At 49.4% G+C, this 25,011-nt stretch overlaps 3 protein-coding genes across 16 annotated transcripts in view; 1 reads left to right on the forward strand and 2 right to left on the reverse strand.

Moving 5' to 3' along the window:
* Window positions 1–12,556, reverse strand: part of EWSR1 (EWS RNA binding protein 1) — a 27,324-nt gene extending 14,768 nt beyond the window's left edge. For all 3 annotated transcript variants that reach the window (XM_015083638.3, XM_015083637.3, XM_015083639.3), the window contains exons 1-5: window positions 12,394–12,556; window positions 8,392–8,428; window positions 8,198–8,249; window positions 6,317–6,440; window positions 1,800–1,986 (exon numbers count right to left, since the gene is read on the reverse strand). In XM_015083638.3, the coding sequence (XP_014939124.1) occupies window positions 1,800–1,986; window positions 6,317–6,440; window positions 8,198–8,249; window positions 8,392–8,428; window positions 12,394–12,406 (413 nt within the window). In that variant the 5' untranslated portion in view covers window positions 12,407–12,556. The remainder of the gene's footprint in view (window positions 1–1,799; window positions 1,987–6,316; window positions 6,441–8,197; window positions 8,250–8,391; window positions 8,429–12,393) is intronic.
* RHBDD3 (rhomboid domain containing 3) lies at window positions 11,939–24,428 on the forward strand. 5 transcript variants are annotated; one of them, XM_053206113.1, is made up of 8 exons: window positions 11,939–12,274; window positions 12,603–12,655; window positions 13,199–13,346; window positions 14,980–15,168; window positions 15,796–16,179; window positions 17,080–17,242; window positions 17,331–17,618; window positions 23,940–24,259. In XM_053206113.1, the coding sequence occupies exons 4-8, from the start codon at window positions 15,021–15,023 to the stop codon at window positions 24,235–24,237; spliced, it is 1,281 nt and encodes a 426-aa protein (XP_053062088.1). In that variant the 5' UTR covers window positions 11,939–12,274; window positions 12,603–12,655; window positions 13,199–13,346; window positions 14,980–15,020; the 3' UTR covers window positions 24,238–24,259. The 5 variants fall into 5 exon arrangements, with proteins under 5 accessions (XP_053062088.1, XP_053062089.1, XP_026906571.1 ...); XM_053206114.1 differs by lacking the exon at window positions 12,603–12,655; XM_027050770.2 differs by lacking the exons at window positions 11,939–12,274; window positions 23,940–24,259 and adding an exon at window positions 17,705–18,039 and having other exon boundaries at window positions 12,513–12,655.
* EMID1 (EMI domain containing 1) overlaps window positions 19,135–25,011 on the reverse strand; it is a 47,972-nt gene continuing 42,095 nt past the window's right edge. For 2 of the 8 annotated variants that reach the window (XM_053206110.1, XM_027050765.2), the window contains 2 exons: window positions 23,134–23,224; window positions 19,135–19,919 (listed from right to left, as the gene is read on the reverse strand). In XM_053206110.1, the coding sequence (XP_053062085.1) occupies window positions 19,795–19,919; window positions 23,134–23,224 (216 nt within the window). In that variant the 3' untranslated portion in view covers window positions 19,135–19,794. Of the gene's footprint in view, window positions 19,920–23,133; window positions 23,225–24,189; window positions 24,292–25,011 lie in introns of those variants that run through there. The other 6 variants (XM_027050768.2, XM_027050766.2, XM_027050767.2 and 3 more) reach the window with 4 other exon arrangements.

Consider the following 25,011-nt stretch of genomic DNA (forward strand, 5'->3'; position numbering starts at 1 on the left):
GGTCCAACTGTATTTGCTGGAAGAGGACATGAAAAAAGAGGGAGAATTCATCACACCCACAGAAGAGATACCAACATGTTCCACTTGTTCCACATTAACACAGCTATGAAAGGCAGTTACAAGATTTTCTGCTGCCAATTTAAGTGATCTGGGAGGGGAGGTGGTTTGTTAGGTAAGAAAATGCTTTCTCTCAAAAAGGATGTTGCAGACAGACAAGAAACTTTTAACGGTAATGCAGAAGTTTTAGTACTGTCTAGTGACTGTGGGTTACTTTATGTTTCTCATTTATTAGGACCAAACCTGAAAACACATTTTCCTAACTCGGACTGCCACTAATAACTCTAACTTTGCTTGAACATCTCCATAATGAAAATACCAGAGTAGGGGAGGGACATGCCTCTCACCAATGCTCGGATGAACTGGGAAATATTCTTAAGTGATAAAAACCAATCCCAATCCCAAAGGAAAACAAACAAAAAAATCCAGGGTTTTCTATTACCTCTCAGTCCTAACTGTGCAACAAGACAGTAGCAAAGTGAGCTTGAGCTATTTTAAGCAAACCCCCAAGAATCGGTAGGCAGACCAGACAGGATGTGGAAGTACTGCTTTCTCCAGAGCTGAAATAGGTCACAAGCCCCCTCTTTCCAGTGGAAAAGAGGAGTAGCTGTCACTGGTCACGAGACAGTTTTAAAGTGGTAAGGATTGAAACTCGAGGGAAAAAAAGGAACCAAAAAGAGTAATTTATAAAAACCAATTAATAGATCTGCCCCCCACCCCCACCCCACGGCTTGGATATACTGTTGCAACGGATCATCTAACGGGCCTTTTAACATTCGATAACACTCGGCAATGCCTAGGTCAACTGAAATGGAGCCCTATAGGAATCAGTGAGTTTCACCTAACTACTGCACAGGCCGTCTAGCAGATGCAGACTACCAAGTAGCTCTGATTACTCACTGTGCACATTAGAAGTAATTTCATGAGTGTTTGCCAGAGCTAATTTCTTACCTCTACAGTAGGCAAAAAGTCTAGGTTACAAGTTGATCTTGTTTATTCCCTAAAGTCTTCTTTCAAATCAGAATTCAATGTTCCTTCAAGACTGTATGCAGATGCCACCTATGTGCATTGCCTAAAGCAAAGACCTGAAATCTTCTGTTAAGTAATAATATTGTTTACCTGCTAATTAGTCATGGAGTATGAAATGTGTTTGCCCAAATATTCACCCCATAACAGGATATCCAGTTAAGAATGTATACTTGCCTGTGGTATTTAGATAACCAAACTACATAATACAGAAAAAATCATGTCAATTCCTTCAGCTAAGACACCACTGTAGGACTTCCCACCTCCCCTTTACTGTGAACTGCCATGTTTTTCCCAAAGAGAAACGTGTTACCCATTTACAAGGCCAATAAAACCAAAAATAAAAGCACCAATAGTATAACTCTATCAGCTTTGTTGTGAGGGAAAACACACACCCGATTTTTTTCTGGGTTTGGTAATAGCCTCCTATCCTAAAAGATCACTCTTCTGAAACTAGACCATCTGGCCAGTGACATTCCTCATCTTGGCCCCTGGATGGCACCACTTCTCTACTAAATGGAGAACAATGTATTTGTGGTGTGTCCTAGCACATTAGCGTGATGATTGTAAGCACACAGTCCACACTTAAAAGTATGTTAAGAGTAACCATCAAAAAGGAATGAAATCCTGGACACTCTTAAGTGTGCATAGTTGCTCTCTTTCCCGAAAATAGATTGATGCCCTGCAGAATCAGAACTAGGTGAGCATGGCCTTACCTTGCAGGTGCAGTGGCTGCCGGCTGCTGCCCATAGGCTGGGTAAGCAGGCTGAGTGCCATATGCAGACTGGGCTGCATAGGAGGCCTGGGTGGTAGTGACCGTAGCAGTGGTGGTATCATAAGCACCAGAGCCGTACCCCTGGACAGGCTGGCTGTACGCCTGGGGGGCAGTTGGAGTAGTATAACCTAGAACAAAGGACAGCTATATCAGATTCCTGGCCCTTCAGAGATCTGCCTATACACTCATTAACAGAACAATTTGTAAACAAACCACCTACTTTCAACCACAATATTTAGCCCCTTAAAAATTTCCCGTTCAGCGACAAACCAGTATTTAAAGCCTAAGTTCTCTGAAAGTCGCCCACTTTTCAGCAAAGCACTCTCCTTTGCTCTACAACCACACTTAACAGAAAGGAGGAAATAGGGTATGTTACAGAAAACAAGGTTCTTGCTGCAGCCCCCCCCCCCCCCGCCCCGAATGAATAGGAGAAAAGTCGGCTTTTGCTAAATCTTCTCTGGTTTTGCTAGCAGGCCTTCTTACCAATTTTATTGACTAACTAGTTAAGTACCCCAAAAAACTCTCAAGCAAGAATAAAACATCCCAGAAAGGGAAAACCCAATGACACATTGCTAAAATAGCTAAAAGTAATGATCCAGGTACTAGTTTCAGCAATAAAACCTGTAATTTGGAATTACTTTACTTTCAATCCCAATTACTCCAAAACAGACAGTTCAGGTTTAAGGAAACTGAATCACAGAGAACACGTGTTTAATCTTCAGTGGGAGATATTAAGAACAAATGAACACTCCAACAATTGCTACTTCTGTTTCAGGTCACAACTAAAAAGATGTTTGTTACCAGCACCAAGTTTTGAAATGGCACTCAAGTAATAAGACACTACAAATTATATTACTTAAGTATAACCAACGAAGGTTATCCTATTTGACCTTTCTGATAAATGATTTTAACAAAACTTAATACTCCCCAAATAAACCTTTAAAAGATAAATATTTTTCACATAATAAAACCATCTGAGATTCTAGGCTTGTCATCAAACTACCCATACACCCCTTCCTTTCTTCACCCACCACAAGCAAAAAGGTCTTTTTCCCATTTGGCAATATTGGAAGTAGACCCTAGAGTTAGCATCACAAAGACCTGCTCTCACTGGGAGAAGGCAGACCAAGGTAGGCTCTCTCCCTAGCTTGTGCCTCTACCAGACCAGGCAGGATGCAAACCCTTTCATCTGCAACTTGGGCTTGCAGTGTGACAAAAGGCCCCCAAATCTGCAGCTTCTAACTTGAATCCTCCTCCTGTGAGACGTCTTATAAACTTCCCTGGTACTGGGCTCTTCTCTGACTCCTCATGGTCAGTGAGCACAAGTAAGCCATGCAACAAAAAGTTGGGTCTAGTTCTCAGCATTTATATCCACCAAAAAATAGTCTATATCTCAACTAAAGTAAAAAAAAGTTTCAGCACTTAAAAACAAATCTTGAATTAAGACTGCTCATTTAGTTAGGATTTAGGGCCTTAACCTTTAGTAAAATGTCCTCACTATACACACACCTTATTAGCCAATACCAACTTCCCTCTGTACAATCTAAAGTTATCACCTCTTGTTGGACAGACTAATACTTTCTTCTCCATCCCAAACATTTTAGGTAAATTCTAAAGTTAATTATACACAAAGACAGTTATTTCCTTCTCAAAACTGCTAGGCTGAAATGTATATGAAAGCATAATGCACAAAACAGAAAGCCCCAAGCAATGGAAGTTTTTTAAGCTGGCATGTCGTTCGTCTGCTTATTTAATTTAAAAGTTCTCTGCAGAGTCCTAATGTCAAACATATAAAGCACTCATTTATTTAAATTTAACTGGAATCTAATTCCACCTACCCTATTACTCCTACACAGATTTTTCCCCCTACAGATGACAGGGCCATCTATAAGATTCACAAGGGCAAGTAAAAACAACAAACTATGACTGATCAGGCCAACAACTGATGTCATAAAACTACGCAGTAACTGTTAGAGCCTTGTAGTGCTAAAGATTAAGGTAATAGACACTGGGTTAATTAATAATCTTTAAAATAATCTGTAGTACCCACACAAACAGCCAGGCAAATGAGCAAAAATTAACAGAGCAAAATGATTTAATGACAATAAAAACAACTGACAGCAAAAAGACAACACATCTCCTTTGTGCTGATGACTTTAAGGAAAAAGGAAACATTACACAAATCAACCAAAATTTTTATTCGACTTGAATGGTAAAAATTGAAGTTTCGGATTTTTATTCTAAGTAATGAGACGAGATTTATATGGCCACTTTCTCTTAAAGTTTAATACAGAAAAAAAACTCTATTAAGAGAAAAGGGTCTTTTCATACATTCCTTCCAGTAACTATCTGATGACTTTTATGTGTAAACACAGCACGATGTAAGGACAAAAGTGTCTGAACCCATTCACTGCCTGTGAAGGTTCCTAACTTAGTTTGGTTTGGCCTCAGTTTTGCCCATCAGGTTTAATTTTGATGTCTACACTTCAAAGATCAATGGGAGCACTAAGGGAGGTATAAATGGTTCTCCATAAACTATAAAATCCATATAAACAGTCCTTATTAAGTGCAATCTCTTGCTCATTAAAGCCAGTGGTTTCTGTATCAGAATGTCCTATGTTTTTGTACTCATGATAGAACTTGTCCATTTAATGACAATGAGAACACATGACTCTAAAGAACCTAGAAGACTCCTGCATTTCCTATAAATGACTTTATCATGTCCCTATAAAATGATCTAGACTCCAAAGGCTAGATCTAAGCTGTATTATTTATTTTCAAATGATACTTGTTTTTAAAATCGAGTGAAGGTAGTCAAAAGCTTCTGTTTACAAAATAAATAAATCCCAAGGATGTAATGTACAGCACCTTGACTATAGTTAATAAACTGTCTTGTATATTTTAAAGTTGGTAAGACACTGTATCTTAAAAGTTCTCAATGCAAGAAAAAAAATTTGTTAACCATGTGTACCAACAGATGTTAACTAGAATTACTGTGGCAATCATTTCACGACATATACAAATATGGAATCATTATGTTGTATACCTGAAACTAATATTGTATGCTCATTATGATCAATAAAAAACTCTAGTAGCTTGGTATGTAAAGTTCACCTCACGATTTCAAAATTGAATCTCACAATTCAAATTGCATGGTACTAGTTCCAGCTTTTCTTCCAGTACTAACACCAACAGGAAGTGCAAACATTTCTCATGCTATATGAGATATGCATTAATTACACAGATTAGGGAATTCTTCCCATCAAATCCAAGACATTGTCACTCAATGACATAAATTACATATATTACATATATAGGTTTCCCCCTACTAAAGACTCTTGATTAATAGAACAGGGAACTAAAAATAGTTGGAAAATTAGAGTTTTTACATCTTTAAGACTATTGTATATTCAATATTCTCTTATAATAATAAAGACGGGAGTGGGTGGGTGAGGAGAAGGTAGGGATTTTAAAATGTTATGCAGAAGCACTAAACATAAAAATTCTTATAAATTTTTCACATATTCCACTCAATCCTAGTATTAGGGTATACTTTGTTCTAATTCTCAGAGTAGTTTATTTTTTTAGCTCCTTGGAATGCTGGTACGACATACTATGAATTAAAATAATTAACATTTAAAACAGAAAATAAAATGTGTCTGGACTGGAAACCAACCAAGAGACAAACATTACATGCAGGGTGGCAGTCTGTTCCTCTAAATAAATCTACTCATGCAATCTATTCTTCAGGGAATAGGAGGAAGTCAGCTGGGGAATAGTTATCTGAAATACCTTTGGGAAAGTGAACTATTATTAGGGCCTGACAGAAAATAATGTAAAATAAAGCATAACCTTTCCCAAAATCCCAAAAAGAAAAGGACATGGATCTGTGAATGGCACCTGAAGCAATTTCCCATTAGCACCTTGTTGTGTGTGATGTTAGAAAGTTTGAGGGTTAAACAGATGGAAACACCTAAAGGGTCAACATTACAGGGTTAGACAAGATGGAAAGCATTTCCCATGCAAGAATGAGCAGGATAGTCAAACCTGTACTGGTCCCTTCTACTGTGGAAAGCACAAAACAAAAAGTAGAGGGTACACTATCAGATGAAGCAAACAGATGTGAAAATCAGTTTGATTTTAAGCAGCTCACTTTAAGAAGGCTCATTCTTACCCAGTATTACCATTAGCACAATCTTTTATATATTCTCCATTTTGTTATGAAATTATTCAATACACTGTATGAAATAGTTAATAGAAAATTATCCCACCCACATTCTATTACAGATCCTTTAGGAGAACTAAGGAAAGAAAAAAGAGACCAAAAAAAGTGCTCCTCCTAAAAATAAAGGATCCCCAGATGCCAAAGTATGGACCAGAATATACAGCATAAATAACAAGATTCTTAGCAAACTCCCAGTGGCTATGACCCAAAAGTCTCTCCAAGGCAGGCCTTACCAGCAGGAGGTTGTCCATAAGAAGTTGCATAGGCAGTCTGCCCATAGGTCGCAGTGGTCTGAGCCTGGGTATAGCTGACATCAGTGGGCTGTCCATAGGTTCCATAACTTTGCTGCCCATATGCCTGCTCAAAGAAAACGCATGCAGGAAGTTCATATGTAAACCTTGTTATTTTAGCAATAAAATAGATCGACTTATTTATGAGTTTCCAAATTGGGAGACCAAAGCCAAAAATATTGCTTTCTAGTAAAAAGACTGGAAAAAACAGACAAGTGATTACATTGTCACAAATGCTTGTTTTCCCTTATCTAATTCACTCATATTTTCGTAAACTTAACTACAAAAAAGTTCCTGAGATAATTAGGCAAAATCTCAGTTAACATACAAGAGATTAACAAGAGACTCTCAAGGGATGGGCAATAAGGGAACAGGTGCATAATTGCCAACACTTAGTGTAGCAGTTTTAGCAGCTGGAAACAAATGTTAGGAAGGCAAAATGAGCCAAAGGAAAGGAAAATGGGATTAAAATCTGTTGATTTGATAACCAGATTTTCAGCCTGACATACAGATTTAAAAACTATCACATCACTTCAAAAACAAAAAAAACAAAAACCAAACCAGAACACCAAGTGTCTCCTCTTAAGATTAACATATCAAGGGCAGTCTTTTGAACCTGGACTTTAGTTAATACTTAAAACCTGGCAAGGAATGAGGTATTCTTCCAGGTTATTAGCAAGATTACATTTGAGATTTGAATGACCAATTATGTAAGATCTGCCAGACACTTCACAATCTGTCTGTCCTAGGATGTTTCCATGGAAGAATTATTAGCACCCATTTAATGTATGGATCATTTCAGAATTTGAAGTGATCTTAAGAATTCTAGGATGATAGTTTCTAACACTTGTTGGCCTAGGCTTTTTCTTTTTTTAACTTTATACTCACTTGAGTTTTTATTTATCATTAAAAAAATTTTTTTAAATATTTATTTTTGAGAGAGAGAGAGAGAGAGAGAGAGAGAGAGACAGTGCTCAAGTGGGCGAGGGGCAGAGAGAGGGGAAACACAGAATCTGAAGAAGACTCCAGGTTTTGAGCTGTCAGCACAGAACCCAATGTGGGGCTCAAGCCAACAAACCGTGAGATCATGACGTGAGCTGAAGTCGGACGCTTAACCGAGTGAGCCCCCCAGGTGCCCCCACTTGGGTTTTTTTTTTAATTTTTATTTATTTTTGAGAGAAAGAGAATACAAGTGGTGGGGGGGAAGGGGGGCGGGTAGAGAGAAAGGGAGACACAGAATCTAAAGCGGGCTCCAAGCTGTCAGTGCAGAGCTTGAGTTGGGGCTCAAACTCACAAACCATGAGATCATGACCTGAGGCAAAGTCAGGCACTTAAATGACCAACTGAGCCATCCAGGTACCCTGGCCTAGGCTTTTAAACACAAGCTCCTGTACTGGAAAGGGCTCAGAGGCTCTGTAGCTAAGCAGCCATACTTAGCAGAGCTGATCCTGCCATTTACTGTGTGAACACTGGCAAATGACATATCTATGCACTGCAATTTTTTGTATTGACAGAATTGCTGTATAATAAAGTTAAATAAATTTAAACAGAATATAGTATGTAGACGGACCTAGCACAAAACAAGGCACTTAACTTGAGAAATGATACCAGAAAGGTATGGGGAGCTAGCAATTCCCAGTTTGAGAATGGTGTCATTTCACTCCCACTGTGAAAGTTTAGAACACCTAGGTATTTTTATGATTACAAGCACATACTTTCCTATTACTGAATTTTTAAAAAATATCTGTATCTGTTATTGTTTTAATGGCTGACAGAAACATTTTGCTTGGGGATGCAATCACATACAATTATCTTAAAGATTACCTGGGTGGTCTGTGCATATCCTTGAGTGGGCTGGGCGGTGTAAGCACTGTAGCTGTAAGAAAAATTAAATTCAAGAACTGAATACAGAACATTCAGATTCCATCACAAAATTCTCTATAACTCCAGGAGACTTGGTACTCTAAAAACAGTATAATCAATCACACCCAAAGTCCTGTTATAAAAGACTGACTTACCCCTGCTGGGCTGCAGCTTGGCTGTAGGTACTGTAATCTAGAGGAAACAAGGAGAGAAAATAGTGTCAAGTCAGCAGAGGCAAGGAAAAAGAAAAAAAGAGGTGAAGGAATTCAGGTGGCAGAGATAAATTCTTTAAATTGTTGACAGGAAGTACAGGCCAATACAGGTTCCAATAAGTACCTCTTGCCTCTCAACATCAAACCAAAAAATAAGTCTAAGCCAGTTAAATTCAAAGTTTGAATATAGTGCCAGCTAATGAGGTCAAGATCAGCTGATTTGGCAGAGCTACTTTGAAGGTTCCCATGACCACAAACCCCCCTTAACTGCAGGCTGTCATTTCAAATACATGGATCATCAGCCTAAGACTAACAAAAAAACCCCAAGATGAACCAACAGGATCAGAAGTTTTACCTTCATATAAAAATGAAGCATGCCACAATATCACAATGTTTAACATCAGACTGGTTACATCAGTCACTACACCTCCTCAAAAACTAGTTTTTCTATCATTCCCTCACTTTAGCAAGTTAGACCAACCAAAATTCCCTAGCAGGACTGTGACATGGAATGGCAAAAAGGAGAGCCATCTCAATCCAGTGTTTTAAAGGCCTTCCTAAGTATATCAGGGTTACATGTGTACAGTTAAGTCAGAAGCTAGACACGACATAAATCCCAGCAGTTAAAAGTTTCAGAATCTGAAATGTGGCAGAGAAGAAAGCACGGGAGTAATTTGGTTTTAGGTAATATCTTTTAAAAACTCAAAATGATTTCAATTCTAAAGAAAACAAACGAACCCACAACTTTTCTTCTTTTCTCTTTCTACATAATCCTTCCCATAATTTTCCTTTTCATATGAAATTTACAACATGCACAGAAAGGAACTCTGGTTCACTGAGGTGTCTACAAGTAGTGAAAATAGAAAATAAAATGATTAAGAAGTTTTCACAGCACTACTGAATTTGACATATATTTTTAAAGTTAATTATTTTTGAAAATTCTGCCCAATGCTTTACTTTCCACAAGAAATACTTATCTTCTTCTATGCCAGAAGACAGTACTGCCATTAGTGCTAAACAAAAGGGTCCTTTATTTTCCAATCAGAAAGTAGCCCCTCATTTGAAAGCAACAGTGGACATCTATCTCAGCTCTTCACGGATGAGTTTCTATCTACCCCCACTCCATCCAAAGCCTGCCTCACAGTCCACCTGACCCCAAAGCATTTTGCTGAATCTCTCTTCAAGTAGGGTCACCTTTCTACCTCTCTACCTGTAACTACTTTCCTTCCTCTGTACAGCCTTAACACAGAATCCCAAATAATCAACATTGATCAAATCAACATTGACCAAATCAAATGTCCAAAGGCTTTGTATAATGAACAAATTGATTTGTTCAAGACAATCTTAAGGCATTTTCAAAAGCACAAGTCATGCTTCCTATGTAGTGCATAAAAAATAAATGCAAATCACTTCTTCCATGTGGTATTCACAAAACAAACGAAGCATCAAAAATAAAATATTTCAGTCTACGTTTTGTTGGTGTCTTATATGAGAAATTATTCTAAATTGCTGACATATAAGTTCAACTTTGCAAGAGGACTTTTACACAAGAACAGTTATGTAAAAACAGAAAACTGTCAAACCTGATATGGAACAACGAATGATCTCAGACAGATCAGCGTGAAACCAGACCATTTAGTCCCACACGGGTGGGCTAAGGGAGGTAGCAAATTTGTTTCCTGAGAACTTATTTTATTTACCTACAGCACACAAACATTTTATGGACTCAAAAATGTTAGTTACACAATGGTCAGATTTTTTTTTGGCAGTCAGTTATACTTTGTTTTTAACTCTCACATGCGCAGCTGAAGACTCCACTAAAAATACAAGACAAGTTGAGGAGAAGGGAGCCTCCGGAGTGCTGGCAATGTTCTATTTCTTGGTCTGAATGGTGGTTACTTGGGAGTTTGCACTGTAATTCTTTGTTAAAGTGGACATCGACTTCACTTTTCTACCTATAACATACATGAGGGAAAAAAACCCACATCTTACATTACCCAAAGTAGTGACTTTCAGATACTTTAGGGTACTCACTATGCAAACAGAGATTTAGAGCTTCAGTCTACATAAGGCGTTAAAAAGTCAATATGGAGTAATTTGTGGGAACCAAATATTCTATAAGGTCAAGAAGTTCAGGGCTCAAAAAGCACTGAAAAGATCTAGCCTCACTCCATTTTGAACGTAAGGAAACCAAAGTCCATGATTTAAGATCCTCCAGCTGGCCTAATACTGTGTGTCTAACACAAAACGCAATTGTAATTCTAATACAGTACATGGAGGTTTCCAAAAAACATTTTCAGCAAAGTAGACCAAGAAACTGGCATGTCCAGCCTCGCAAAAATTTGACCATACACATTTTGACTCCCCATGCTTAAAGAGGGAAGGGAGAATAGCACTCTCCCCTCACAAAATTTAAACACCGCCAAGGAAGAGGAAGGTGGAAAGGGCTCTGCAGAAACCACTTTCCACCAGGATGTGCCTTGGGCTGTGGTATTTCAGAGTCCTCTCATCTATGGGCACTCTGAACCCATAGCCAGCATTTACCTGCCTGTTTACTGATCACACAGCAGGGGAAGACTTAAAATTGTCCTTAAGTTGCTGGATTCTGGACCCCTTTCAAATTAAATCTCGGAAGGAACCAGAGCTTTTCCGGTCTTCCCTCGACTTCTACCAACTGCTTCTAAGGCCTGGTGTTAGATGGCTTAAGAATACCCCCCCCCCCGAGGCAAAAATGCCCCGCCCTACCAAAAACCGCAGGTTAGTGCACAAACAGGCTGCAAACTGCCGGTGATGTTTAGGCTACAAGGTTAAACAACTCACGCATCAAAGACCACCCTAGATTTTCACATTCGAGCTCCCCACCCCCACCCCGGGCTTTCTTTCAAAGTCCAGCCTGCGTCTCCCTTCCCTCTCTCGTATCAGTCCAAGAGATAAACAAGCCCGCCAGCTTAACCTAGTCGAATAAACGTGCGAGGCAACTGCTTAAGAATAATTCAAATGCCGACTCGGGCCTTTTGTTTCTCCTAGGTCAGAGAGGCCAGAATTTCCTTTCGGTAGGGATTTCTGGCCTCGCGATCCAGGCTGGTCTTATTATACAACGGATCTCCCTCGGCATTTGCTGAAAAATGGCCCCGGGAAGCCACTGAATTGCTTTTTGAGGAGAAAAGATAGTGGGATTAATAATAGTAAGAACGAAGCGGAGGTGGGGGGGGGGGGTTTGCTCTGGAGGGGGAAGCACATTCCGCCCAAAGCCCAGTCGGGCAGAAGTTCGGTTTGGGGCTAGAACCCGCCTAGAGGGCAGCTCGGCCACACCGGACGCCCCTGCCGACCAGGCCATGACGGGGCGCCCGCTCATAGGTCGGCACCCCTCGGCTCACAAACCCGCGATGCCTTTTTTGTTTGTTTATTTGCTTTTCCCCCCGGGCTCCTCGGCGAAGCAGAGTCGCCCTCAAGCTTGGGCCGCCTCCCTAAAAATGGGGGTGGGGTGAGGAATCACAGAAGCGGCAGTGCTGCGACTTCTTGGGCAGCCGTCGAGACCTCCCCCCCGCCCGCGCTCCGGTTTAAGGGCGCCGGACTCGAGGCCTTGCCGAGCCCTACCCCCATCCCCACGCGGGGGCCCGGAGGCCTAAGGCCCCGCCCACGTGGCGAGCAGCCCGGAGCGCGGGACCCGACGGCCGCCATACAATGGAGACCACGGCAGGCCCCGCGCGCCCCGGCCGCCGCATGCACCCCGCGCGCCGGGGGCGCCGGAAGATTCCAGAACCGGCCTTCCCAGTGGGGGGAGGGGAGGAGAACTCGGGCCCTCGAGCTCGTCGGGCCCCGGAAGGTACCTCACACCCTTCTCCGCAACTCTATTTAGTCGTCTCGGCCACCCCCTGAGACAAGCGGCCTCACATTTGGGTGTCCCGACCGTCGCCGGCGCGACCGTGGTTTCACCACACTCACCCGTGGACGCCATTTTCTCTCCTTCCTTCTCGTTCTCTCAACGTCCGTCTCCCTCTCGCTTTCCCTCTAGGCGCCGCACTGCGCAGGCGCGAAACCCGCAACCTCGGGCGCTACCATCGGGCCAGGCCGCAGGGGTGAGGGAAGGAGGGATGAACCACAGCCTTCTCGTCCTTCTCGCCTGCAGCTCTTGTCCTAATGTTCTCTCAAAGGCGCTGGGCGTGACATGCGGGCCAAACTAGCGCCGAAGGGTCCGAAGCGGAGGGTGAGCGGGTCTTGGTATCAACCCGGTGTGATTCTCCGTGCAAAGCTAAGCTGTTCGGAATGGTTACGTCCGCTGGCTCTAGGGACCGTCTCTGAAGAGTCTGCCTTGGAGGGACGCGGAGGCCGGCGGGAGGGCTGGGGGAAGGGACCCGGGCCTAGAACAACTGCTGACTAATCGGCGGACGGCGGGGGACGGGAGGGCGGGGGAAGAGGTGGCGAGCCAGCCCGGCCGGGGTCACGCGCCCGAGTGCAAGCAGAATGGGCTCGGGGCTCTCAGACCTCTCCGGGAAGCTAGAGTCCCGACTCCCAGCCGGGGCCCCACCTGGCATTCCGGGGGCGGGGGAGGGGGGGGAACGCGCTCTGCAGTGAGTACCCCGGACACGTGGCCTGGGCCGGAGGGGGGAGGGGGCCGAGGCGGGTGGGCTAGATGGGACGCCCCCCGAACGTAGCGCGCCAGATCCTAAGAGCCCCCCCCCCCCCAGTAACGGTCAACGTTGAGAGTGCCCTTTTAGTACCCCCCCATCCAATACCCTTGTTTTTACAGAAGGGGAAACTGAGGCCCAAGGAATTTGTGTGCTTTTCCTAAGTCACAAAGCTGAGTCCGACCCACGCTCTGGGACTCCCACTTTATCGCTCGGAAGAATCTTCCCGGTTCTTGTCTTCTCAATGCGTCCTCCAGTCTTCCTAGTAAGGTAGGCAGGGTCTGATGGTGCACAGCCCCGTTTTATCGATGAAGAGACTGAGGCCCAGAGGATTCCAGTCCCAGTTCTGTTTGTCCGTGTGCAAGTCTTTCAGCCTTGTAAGGTGCCCTGGGTACAATGGTTGTGAAGGTGCAGAAGGAGGGAGGCTTGCAGTGGTTTTCTTGGCTCTGGGCAAGGCTGGCACCTGTCTGCCTTTCTGGACTCGGTCTAGTCTCCTCAAACGTGCTCAGGCCCAAGGAAGCGCAGGGCTCACCCAAATCTTTCAGCCGGACCTGGAAGCAAGCCAGTGTCTCTCTTTCAGTGAACACGTATGGGAAACTTGGGGATGAGTAAGAGGAGGGCACTCCCACCTGCCCCCTGTCCAGACCATCTGCTCAGGAAAAAAGACAGGCCAAGCTGTACTCACTAGATAGGATAAGATCTATGACCCATGACATGGCGGGCCAGGGCAAGAGACAGGGACATTTGAACTGGGCTTCAAGGGGTGTATAGGAGTTTGCCTATTGGAGAGCTGAAGGGAGGGACATTGTAGGCAGAGGAACTTTCTACATTCTTCCTGCAGGAAACTGGCAGGTGGGTTTTGATGCTGAGGTTGCTCTTGGGAAAGGAGCAGATGAAGCAGTCTTCTTGTCTCTGGGCTTTTGCTTTCTGCCTCATGAGATCAGCTCACTGGGAGGCTCACTGGGAGGCTCCAGGCCTGGCTGGGGGTGAGAAGGTTTCAGCAAGGCCTGTGCCTTGTGGGCTGGGAGTTGGCTTTTTTGAGGGCCAGACTGAACCAGCCAGGCTGGAGCAGCTGCTTCTATGTTGAGGAGCCACCCCCCCTCCCGCCCCCCACCTCACTGGTGGCTAGTTATCTCTGCCTCCTCCCACAATTAGCTGGGATGGCTACAGTTTATTGAGCAGGAGCTGTGGGCTGGGCCCTGCCTTAGTCCATTTCTTTTTCTCACTGTATGAGGAAAGGATTTTCTTAATCCCCATTTTACAGATGAGGAAGGAGAGGCTCAGAGGATGGAAAACTTGTCCAGGGATGCATAGCAGGAAGGAGTGGAGGGGACACTGGAAGGAGGGCTAGGGCCAGAAGGGCTGTACTCATAGCTGAAGAAAGGGAATGTCTCTGTCTCTCTGCACTTAGGGTGTGGGACTCTTGCCCCTCCTCCAGCCCTTCTGCCTTAGCCCCTTCCGAATCTGCCTGCCGATTGGTTGGCCTCACCCTGTGTCAAGGGCAGCTGAGCCCCTCTAGAGCTCTAAGGCTGGGCACAGTGGAGGGGAGAAGGGAGAAAGGTGGCTGGTCTGCAACCCGAGGGAAGAGGGAGGCAGAGGAAAGCTGGAGATGACCCTTAGTTTGTCCTGGGGTGCTGCACCCCTTTTTTTGGGAGTCCAGAGCCCCAAATCAACTCACATCCCTTTTGGTCTGGCTCCTCACCATCCTCACACAGGCAGAGGGGATGGCAGGATGGCTAAGCACATGGTTAGGGTCCGAGCTCCTCTATGGTTGAGTTGCTGAACCTGCTTCTCCAGCTTCAGTTTCTACTTCTGTAAAATGGAGCCATTGGGAGGGTAGTTGAAAGGAAGTTGGGTAAAAATTGCAGTAATAACTATTGTTATTGTTTTCCTTTACTCCTAGCACACAGCCCCAAGACCACTCTTGACGCCTTCAGCCGTGCTATGCATGCCAGAGGTCCCCCTGGCCCACTGTCCCCGGCGCTGCCTCTTGCCTCCTCTGTCCTGATGCTGCTGCTGAGCTGCCTGTGGCTGGTGGGGGCTGGCCCCAGCCTTGCCCTGGCCCCAGAGCTGCTGCTGGACCCTTGGCAGGGTGAGAGCCAGCCCCATGGACCTTGGAAGAGGCAGGAGACTTAGGTAGGGCCTAAGACCAGTTCATAGGAGCGGCATGCATCATACACTGGTCAAGCAGAGAGAGGACCCAGTGCCCCCAGTGGCCTTGGACAGGAGCATGCCCAGCTCATCCACAGCCAAGAAGGGAGGGCGGAGCACCTAGGCAGAGGGGCCAGCAGAGCTGTGGGAGCCTGTGAGTAGGTATTCTTTTCAGATGGCTTCCTTTTTTGGTGGTTTTCTCTTAAAATAAGAACTAAGGCTTTCAGCTTAGTACAGGAATGTTCAGGAGGTCCTGGGAGTTTGAGGAGTGACCCCAGCTGAGTGTTTCCCATCAGACGTTAAGTGACTCATCCATAGTTGGGTTGCTCTTGAGAAGACTGAGTGGTGTCTCCAGCATGTTCGGTTAACACAGTAGGGGAGCAGCCGCAGCATTTAGAAGCCCTTGGTCCCCTTCACGAGTAATTACAGTGCTGGCAGTGGGCAGACTTTGGCTCCTGGGGAGAGGAGGCTGGCTTAGTGGGTATTCTGTAGAGGGTAACTACCACTCTGGGACAGCCTTGGGGGTTAGGGCCACTAACCTGGCACGTAAGATCCTTTTCTCTCCCAGCACACCGTCTGCTGACCCACGTCCTGGGCCACACGGCCCTACCTGGCCTCCTCCTGAGCCTGCTGCTCCTGCCCACACTGGGCTGGTGGCAGGAGTGCCACCTGGGCACGCTGCGGTTCCTGCATGCCTCTGCCCTGCTCGCCCTGGCTGCTGGGCTAATGGGTGTGCTGCTGGCAGGCCTCGGGGTACCCAGCGCAGCTGGTGGCTGTGGCTACATGCCTGTCCACCTGGCCATGCTGGCGGGGCAGGGTTACCACCCTAGACAGCCCCAGGGGGTACTGCCTCCGTGGCTGCTGCCGTGGCTGCTGCTTGCCTTGACACCAGTGCTCAGCTCCGAGCCACCCTTCCTGCAGCTATTGTGCGGCCTCCTTGCTGGCCTCGCCTGTATCCTTTGCCTGGGTCCAGGGCCCACGTGGACATGTGGGTTCTGTGGCTGGGCCTCCAGGCTGCCTGGGAGGGAAGCAGCACAAGGAGGTCAGGTCCTTGCAGGTCAGCTGTGCAAACACATTCTGGGAGCATCTGTGAGTCGTCTTCTGGCCAGACTGGGCGGGGGTGGAGCTGAGGGCTAATGGCCAGGTAGAGGCACCAACTATAATATAAAGGGGAGCCCTCCCCTACGGAGGCGGCATCTGAGCTGAGATGTGCAGGATGAAGGGTTCAGGGCAAGTGAAAAAGAGCAGGCCAGGCAGAGGGTGCAGGAAGTGCAAGGCCAGGGTGAGAGTGAGCCCCGGGGCTCAGCACTGAAAGGTGGAACACGAGTGGCTGGCGGTGCAGGTGCATTGAACACAGGCTTTTGCTCCAAAGATCCTCCGTGCCCATTGGGGAAACCGTGCCTTTGGAGAGAACAGTGGGCACAGGCTTACCCGCTGTGGCTTTTTAGGACTGGGGACACCAGTTGCCCAGGCCTGGCTGTATCCTGCAGTGGGGAGTACGTTGCCCTGGCTGAGGGCAATGAGGGGGGTGTCACTGGGCACAAGGGTGGGCCTTGAGTCAGACCGGAGAGCTCTGGGAACAGAGCAGGCAGGGGATGCTGGAGACGAGGGGATAGAGCTTTTGTGGGGAGATACACCTGCCTCCCCCTCTTACTGGCTGAGTAGCTTCGGGCAGGTTCCTTTTCCTAGAGCTGCTGACTAGGATGACAACACACCCCTTGCTGGGCCATAGTGAGGAGATAGATGTGAGGGAATGCCTGTCACCACTTGGCCCAGGGCCTGGCATGCAGTGTGGGCTCACCCCTGCTGGTTTTGGTTTTCCTTGACCAGCCGCCCTGCCCCGGGCAGACAGATGCAGCCGGGGCCTTCCGGTGGCTGGAGCTCTCTGAGCGGCGGCTGCAAGCACTGCAGGAGGGCATCTTGTGCAGGGCCCTGGCAGAGTGCTGGCCGGTCAGACTCCTTCCTACCCCAGGCAGCCTGGCCGAGCTGCCGGTCACCCATCCTGCCGGAGTCAGGTGAGAGTGATGCCAGAGACGGCGGCCCCGCCGGTGTAATCCGCGGCAGTGCTGGCAGTCAGGCCCTCTTCTGCTTCTGCTTCTCCAGGCCTCCCGCCCCCGGACCTCTTTACACAGCCTCCCCTAGACTCTGGTCCCGCAGCGAAGGCTCAGCCCACCTCCCGCCAGGCCTAGGGCCTGTGCAGCTGACCTGGGAGGGCTCCTCTGAGGTGGGCCTGGCCTGGACCGGGCCCGTCTTCCCCCCAGGGACCCCACTGTGGGCAGCCCTGGATGAGCAGATGCTGCAGGAGGGGATCCAGGCCTCACTCCTTGAGGGGCCAGCCCAGTGTCCTGAGAGCCCGCTACGGCTGCCTAAGTCCTCTGTCTCCTCTCTGCGGTAAGGCGGTTGGGTGGGGGTGGGGTCCCCTGGTGCAGGGGCTGGAGGTGGCCCTGACATTCCCTCCCTGTCCCCTCATCCCACAGGTTGCAGCAGCTGGAGCGCATGGGCTTCCCCACAGAGCAGGCAGTGGTGGCACTGGCAGCCACGGGCCGAGTGGAGGGTGCCGTGTCCCTGCTGGTTGAGGGGGAGGTGGGCACTGAGGCCTTAGTGACTCAGGGGAGGGGTGGACCCGCCCACCCTGAGGGCCCTGGTCCCCCCTAGCACATGCAGGCCCCTGGGTGACGAGGGGCTTGGCCTGTGGTTGGGGAGTCGGAGCCCCAGCCCTGTCTGCTGAGAGTCACAGTGTGGTGCAGGAGAGGCCCGTCTGGCACCCCACCCTGGCACCGTTCAGAATAAAAACAGTGCACTTTTCAACCTAGACCTCCTCGGGAGCAGCAGTGTCTGACTCTTCTGTGTTGGCAGCAAGGGGGATGAATGAATGAGCGGGGAGGGACTGACTGACTTCAGGCGAACAGCTCCTTGATGTGCAGAGACCAAGGCTGAACTGCAGCCTCTTCCTGGGGAAGCTACACCCTCCACCTCGGGGCACAGAAGACCCTCTGCTGAGGACAATCTTGTTTCCCAGCTGATTTCTACCCAGCCTTGGGTCTCAGCCTACAGGAGACCTTCCTTCAGGAAACCTTCCCCAATTCCCCAGGAATATCATCCCTTCGCTGCCCGCACCCTGACAGTGTCCCTGCTGGACAGGGGCCAGTTCAGTCAGTCTCCTGAGGCTCTGGATCTGGTGGCTGTGCCCTGCTGGGCTCCCTGCACAGGAAGCAATGTGGGGGTGCCATGAGGGAGAAGCTTCCTCAGCTTGGAAGAGGCAGCTCCTCCCTTTTGGCCCTCCTCAGTCCTTGACCCCTTCCCAGGAAGGGGAGGGGCAGACTGAGCCGGAGGGTGGAGGGTGGGGCCTGGGTGTGAGGCTGATGGGCTGTGGGGAGAGGTAAGGCCAGGGGCACCTGGGAAGCTGGACTTTGAGGGGTGATACAGGGAACTGTGTGTCCTGGAGCAGCCTACAGACTAGTCGCCTGAAGGGGCTGTACCCCACACTGGGGCCAGAGTAAAGGGGCTGTAGAGACCAGCCCTGCCGTTGGCCACAGGCAAGGGGCCAGAAACAGACTGGACAGCCTGAAGGTCATGCCGTCCTTTTATGGGTGAGGAAACAGTCTTTGGGGGGGATGCTGTGGGTCACCCAATCTGGAAGCTGCCCCAAGGTCTGGCAGTTTCTTGCTCCTTGGGCTTCTCAGAAGCTGCAGCCATTGCCTAACACCTGGCCAGGGAATGGGGATGGTGTGAGCCTCTGCTCTGCTCACCTACCCCTGCGTGACCCCCTGCCCAACAGCACCTTGACTGCCCTCACAGTCCCGCTTTGCATGTGGGCAGGGAAGGCCACCAAGAAGAGAGAAGAGGCTCCTGGCCCTGCCCAGCTGCACCCCATCTAAGCACACACCGAGACCAGGCCAGTGGGACATCAGGTTGGGTGCCTTTATTGGCTGGAGACCTCTTCCTCCAGGGTGCCCCTCCCTCTCCATGCCTCCGCCCCCACCTGGGACATGGGAGGGGCTGGGGGCTTAGGAGGCAGGACCTATGCAATGTCCTGCCTGTTGAGCTCAGGGTGGGGACCCAGCACCAGAAATCAAGGAGAGGAGGGCTGCGGTGGGCTCCCCGAGGTTTGGCTGGGGAGGAGGGAGAGGCAAGCCTGCCTTTCCCCACCAGTCCGTGTGTGCTAAGGGCCCAGAAGAACCCTAGCTCCAGCCACCCATCAGTGCCCACAGGCATGGATGCCCGGGCAGCCCGTGAGAATACCGAAGCCTCCAACCTGCCACCCCTTCCCTGCAGGCTTGCACCATCCTATTTCACAGAGGGCAATGGAGGCCCAAGGCCCTGAGCAAGGTCTCACCTCTTGCCTGGGCTGCCCCTCCCTCTCAGGCCACAGTCCCTTCTCAGCTTCATAGTAGGCAGACTTGCACGGGGTGTCAGGACCAAGACTTGCCTATCCCAAAGGCCTAGGTGGCAGAAGGGACCCTGAGGACATTAATAAATATGCATGGGCGGTCCCTGGAGGCAATTGGCCAAGTCCAGGCTAGGAAGGGAAGCCAGGCCAGGTCTGCCCCTAGGGCCGCCCCTGCTCTCAGCCTCTCTCGTTGCGGCTCCTGGGGGCCACGATCCGGTAGTTGGCCGCGTGTCCTCCCCTCTTGCCCCGCAGGAGGCTGGGGGTGCCTGTGCCGGCAGGGCCTGCCCCCGACCCCTCTGGTTCTGCCGGAGGGAAGGAGAGAGTCAGGGTTAGTGAGGTCTGTATGAGGTGCCCATCTCCCTTCGGCCCTCTGGGGGCTGGGGTGCTGGGCACTCTGCCCTGGCATCTGGGAGGCAGAGCTGTGAGAAAGGGTAGTTTGCAAGCTGATTAGTGTCTCCCCTTACCCCCTGGAGTTAGCAGCTCCCAGCCCAATGAGAGCACTCAAGGGTCTCTGATTTTCTCTGTCAAGGGGGGATAAATGAACCTGCCATATTTCTGAAATGTTTAGCACGTAGTGAATGAATGATCCATACAAGTATAGTTCTTTTCCACACTTTGGAATATAGGTGAATCATCCTCATTTTGTAGCTGGGTAAACTAAGGTCAGGGAACAGACTCAGGCCACCTGTGATGGGGAAGAGTTTAGGAAGGCCAGGCTCTGCCACTGACCTACTGTGCAGCTTTGGGCAAGTCTAACCTCTGTCAGAGGCTACACTCATCTCTAAAACCAGGGGGGATAGTTCCAGATACACTGAGGTCCTGACCAGCTTCAATAATATTGAAATCAGTTCTGATTTGACTATGGTGAAATATGCCCCAACCTGGAAATAAGGTATCCCCCAAGAGTGAAACAATAATTGGCATTTTTGCCACCTGGAAAACTCATCCTTCAAAACCCAGAGGAAGGCCTATCTCCTCCAGGAAGCCTTCTGCCACTAACTTTAGTCCCTCTCTAAGTTAAACAAACAGGTCAGGTAGGTCAGGTTGGGCTATTTTCCCAGGGGAAGAGGAACATCCACGGAGCAGAGCTCTAGGATGGGGGACTTGGCTGAGCCTCCAAAGTCCTGTTTAAAGGGATGGACACTTGGACTCTGGTGAGCACCAGCGTCCCATTGGGCCACTGCCAGGGGAATGGGCTATACCTTCATAATAACTGTCTAGCACCCTGACTCTGTGTGTCCCAGCCTCCCATGCACCTCTGGGCCGAAATTTGGGGCCTCTGGGACAGACCGATTTGTGTGTGCTCACAGTCAAGGGAGATTTGATGCCCTAAATCAGGGAGCATAGGAGGAGAGTAGCACAGAGCCCAGCCTCTAATATCAGCTAGGGCCAAGTCCTAAACCAAGTATAGAACCTCTGAGCCTCATCTGGAACATGGGGATAATACTGTGTCCCACCCTTGTGGTAAGTGTTTAAGGTACCCAGGAGTGGTTTTCATAATAAATGTTGGATTATTGTGGTCACTAAATGTGTTTTTGACCCAGGTCTCCTGCAGGCCTGGTTACTGTTTGAGTTGCTCATGAGATGCTATTTTGACACAATCAAGTTCAGGGTCCTTGGTTTCCCCTGGCCCCACTCAATGCCTGGCAGAACAGAGGCATCAGTGAACTTTTGTTGATGGAGCAAAAAGAGCCAGAGCTTTAAAGGACAGACCTACGGTGGACCCCTGGCCTTACCACTACTATCGCTATGACCCTGCGGAAATCATGTGAGCTCTCTGAACCTCTGTTTCTTCATCTGTGAAATGGGCGTGGCATTGCCCACTTGGCAAGCTTGTATTAGGGACTGGATATAAATCCCCCAGCCTGGGGGGCTGGATGTGTGACAGCTGTTACTATCTCATTATTGATTATAGCCTAAACATGAGCCCTATCTGGGTCTTTAGTTAGCACCTGCTGTGTACGATGGATGAGGGGAAAGTTCCTTCTTCAATGCTCCCCTCCTCCCTCACCCCCTCTTCAGGCCCATCACCCAAGCTTGCTTATGGGGTCACTCCCCCAGGCTTGTGGCCACAGAGAGTGGACGTGGGCTTTCTAAGGTGACCAGAACTCCCTCCCTGGGCTGCTGGATACAGTAGACTAAAGTGCGGGTATGGCTCCAAGGCTAGTGTGTCCCTTCTGGTTCCTGTCCCTATCCTCCTGAGAGAGGAGGTGCAGAGACACCTGAAAAAGGTGCTGAGAGCCTGGGATTTGGTCCTTGGTCCCAAATCTGTGAGAGGGGAGGAGGTCTGGGAGATGGTCACTGATGTTTCTAAAAGTTAGAGAAGCCATGTGGCAAGGTGAGAGGAGCTTGGGAAGCAGACCACACGCCCCTTGCACCTCCAGGTCTTTGTCCATGCAGGACTCTGTCAAGGCTGCCCTTTCTACCTTCTCGTAGGGATTTTCCATTACTCAGTGCAAGTGTCCCCATTCCAGGAAGGCTTCTCCAACCCACAGCCAGAAGTGACTGCCACTCACTCACATCCTTTGGTGCCCCTGTACCCCTTGGCCCTCATCTCTGTAGACACTGAGGATCCCCCATCACTTGATGGGTGCAGAGCGTCCGCCCAGACCTGGCACTCAGTAGATGTGCCCTACAGTTTTGCTGAATGAAGGAGGCTTGGCTGTATTCTTAGCCCTCCTTCCTGCTTGGGGCCTCTGTTTCCTCATCTATAAAACAGATGCGAACTTGGACATGATTCTGAGGCCCATGTGCACTGATGTACTAGGACCAGGCTGTGATACGGGGTGGCTGGAGGTGGGAGAAGGATGGCTTATGGGGGCCTCTTAGTGGTTAGGTGAAGACCAGAGCTCAGCCCCGAGGGTGGCCAATCCCTGCCTCTCTTGAGGGCCACCCACAAGCTCCGTTTCATGGGGAGGGCCCTCCTTAGCCCCACCATGACAATCCAGGCGCAGGGAGGGGTGCTGCCCACTTGGTGTCTAACCTCCTTCCTTGCCTTCTACCTCCCTTCAAGAGCCTTCTCAAACTGGGCCCTGCCAGATTCTCTAGCTTCACCTATTGCTCTTTAGCAACCTCACAGAACCGGCCTCTTGGCTTTTGCTCATGCTGTTCCTGTGCCCATTTACTTGCCCCAATCCTTGCCCTTCAGGTCTCCACTTAGATGACACTTCCTCCAGGAAGCCCTCCCTGAGATGCCCTTCCCCACTCCCCAGCCTGGGTCAGGGGCACTTCTGTGCTGTCACAGTACTCACTCCACCGTGGTATTCCTTGCCCTGGGTCTAGCAGCCCGTACCAGGGCAACCCCCGTGTCCTTGCACCCTGTACTCCATGAGAGCAGGACTATGTCTGTCTAATCTGGGAGCCTGTGCCAGCAGGGTGTCAGGCACCATCTGCTGGCTGGCTGGAAGGACTAAAGGAGGAGTGTCTGCTGGCCTGGATCCAGCAGTGGGAGGTAACTTCTATGTCCCTAGGCCCTTCCTGGAAGGGACTGCCCCTACCTGCCCGCCCTGCCGTTACCTGGCCAGATGATGGCTTCCAGCAGGGTGACTCGTCTGGCCAGGAGCTCCAGCTGAGCCTGCTGCTGCAGGAAGCTCTGTAAGCTAGGAGCCTGATGGGAGATCAAGAAAAGCAGACGGTGCAAGTCGGGCCTCCAAGGGCTGGGCCGGGGTGCTGAAGGTGGGGTGTAGGGGCCAGGCCCCTGCCAGCTTCGAAGCAGGAGCCTGGGTGTGAGTCTCTATTGAGACCTCGGTCTCCCCTTCTAACTGGGGACAGGGCTTGCCTGGCTCCTCAAGTGATCAGATGGGTGGAGAAATTGGAGGGTGAGAGCCTGGGGTGACAGTCTGGCTCCCTCCAGCCCCCAAAGGGACCTGCAGGACACATTAGGAGGACCAGAGGAGGAACTGTAAGGGAGATACTTGGGGCCAGGAAGGCCTGCCCTGTGAGAACCTCTGGGGGCTCCTGGGGGAGGGGAGATCAGAACTGGTGGGTGGTATATTACCTGGAGTACCCCGGGGACTGAGCCTGGCTTCGTCACCCGCAGTCCCCACACTTCTGGAGTCTAGTTCCATGACCTATTGTCCTGTGGGCTTGGGGACTGGCTCTCTTACCCATGACTTCTCTAGAGCTGAATGAAGCCTGGTTGGAGTCTGGATTTCTTACCCATAACCCTCCTGTGGGCCTGGGTTCTGACTTTATTACCCATGATCCCCTGCTCTTTTGCCATCTGGTTCTGTTACCCACAATCCCTTTCTGGTCTGGAGTTTGGCTCCACTGCCCCTAGTTTCTTCGAAACTCAAAATCTGTCATCTCTGCTTTCCCTGCAGGCCTGGAAACCGCATTACTCACAATGCCCGGAGGCCCAGTCTGACCACAGAGGTGGGGGCCCAGGTTTCTAGGGCTCCCTTTCACCTGTGGAGGAGGAACCAGCCATTGAGGTATGGGTGGCCTTGTTCTCTCACGTCCTCACCTGCCTGGGGCAGGCACCTTCTCCAGCCTCATGACTGGGTCCAGGCAGCTCCACCCCTGGAGGGCCTGGGGAAGGCTGGTGGGTGGGGGCTGGGCTGTCTGTCCGTCTGTCTGTCTCTACTCACCATAGAGCCCAATCATTGTTTCCAAGATTAAAACCCTCTCAGCTAAAATCTTCAAAGCCTCGCGTAGTTGGTGCAACCCCTCCCCCTGCGGAGGAAAGAGACAGATGCAGCCGTGAAGGGGGCAAGGGAGGAGGTCCTGCAAAGCTCGTTGGTGGCCCATGCCCCACCCTGGACATGCACCTGCGGCCCTGCACCACCTGCCACAACCCAGGGTCCGCGGACAGCCAGGATAAGGCCGGGAGAGGATGGGGCAGGGGGGGGCAAGACAGGTGGAAGCGGCCCCCTCAGTAAGTCCTGATGGGTCCCAGCTGGCTGCTCTCTGCCCACACCCCTGCACATCTGCTGCACTGGGGGCAGGGCAGTGCCAGGCCACAGGGGCCGCACTGCCGTCCCAAAACCTGCCTCGGGGCCTGCCCTGGAGGTTGTCATGGGGCACCCCCAAATCTCTGTTGCCTGACACCTGCATGATTCCTGCCACATCCCTGGGCCACCTGTACTCTTGTTTACTTAATATTCTTTAAACTGACTCACTTTTTGCCTACATTAACATACTACATTAACCTCACTCTAATGAATTCCATCAATTCCACTCAGGCTCCCACTGATCTTCTTTCCATTAACATCAAAATGAATATAGGCAAGTAAAATTAGAAAATGTTTGAGTGGCATCACTTTTGGGAACTTGTGCTTAACGTGTTGGAGAAACTAAGGCTCAGGCCCAGGTGTCCACTCCTCAGCCCTTCTCACTTTGGGCTCAATCCCTCCCCAGGCTCTGACTGTTCCAAGTCCGCATTCTGCATGTCCT

Source organism: Acinonyx jubatus, chromosome D3, assembly GCF_027475565.1.
Source record: "Acinonyx jubatus isolate Ajub_Pintada_27869175 chromosome D3, VMU_Ajub_asm_v1.0, whole genome shotgun sequence".
Taxonomy (NCBI): Eukaryota; Metazoa; Chordata; class Mammalia; order Carnivora; family Felidae; genus Acinonyx; species Acinonyx jubatus.

Excerpts from the sequence above, each read along its gene's own strand:
- RHBDD3 (XM_053206113.1), top strand. The coding sequence starts at position 15,021 with ATGCATGCCAGAGGTCCCCCTGGCCCACTGTCCCCGGCGCTGCCTCTT. Across the intron at positions 16,180-17,079 it reads CCTCCTTGCTGGCCTCGCCT|ATGCAGCCGGGGCCTTCCGG; the intron begins GTATCCTTTGCC and ends CCGGGCAGACAG. Across the intron at positions 17,619-23,939 it reads TCCTCTGTCTCCTCTCTGCG|GCCTGGAAACCGCATTACTC; the intron begins GTAAGGCGGTTG and ends CTTTCCCTGCAG.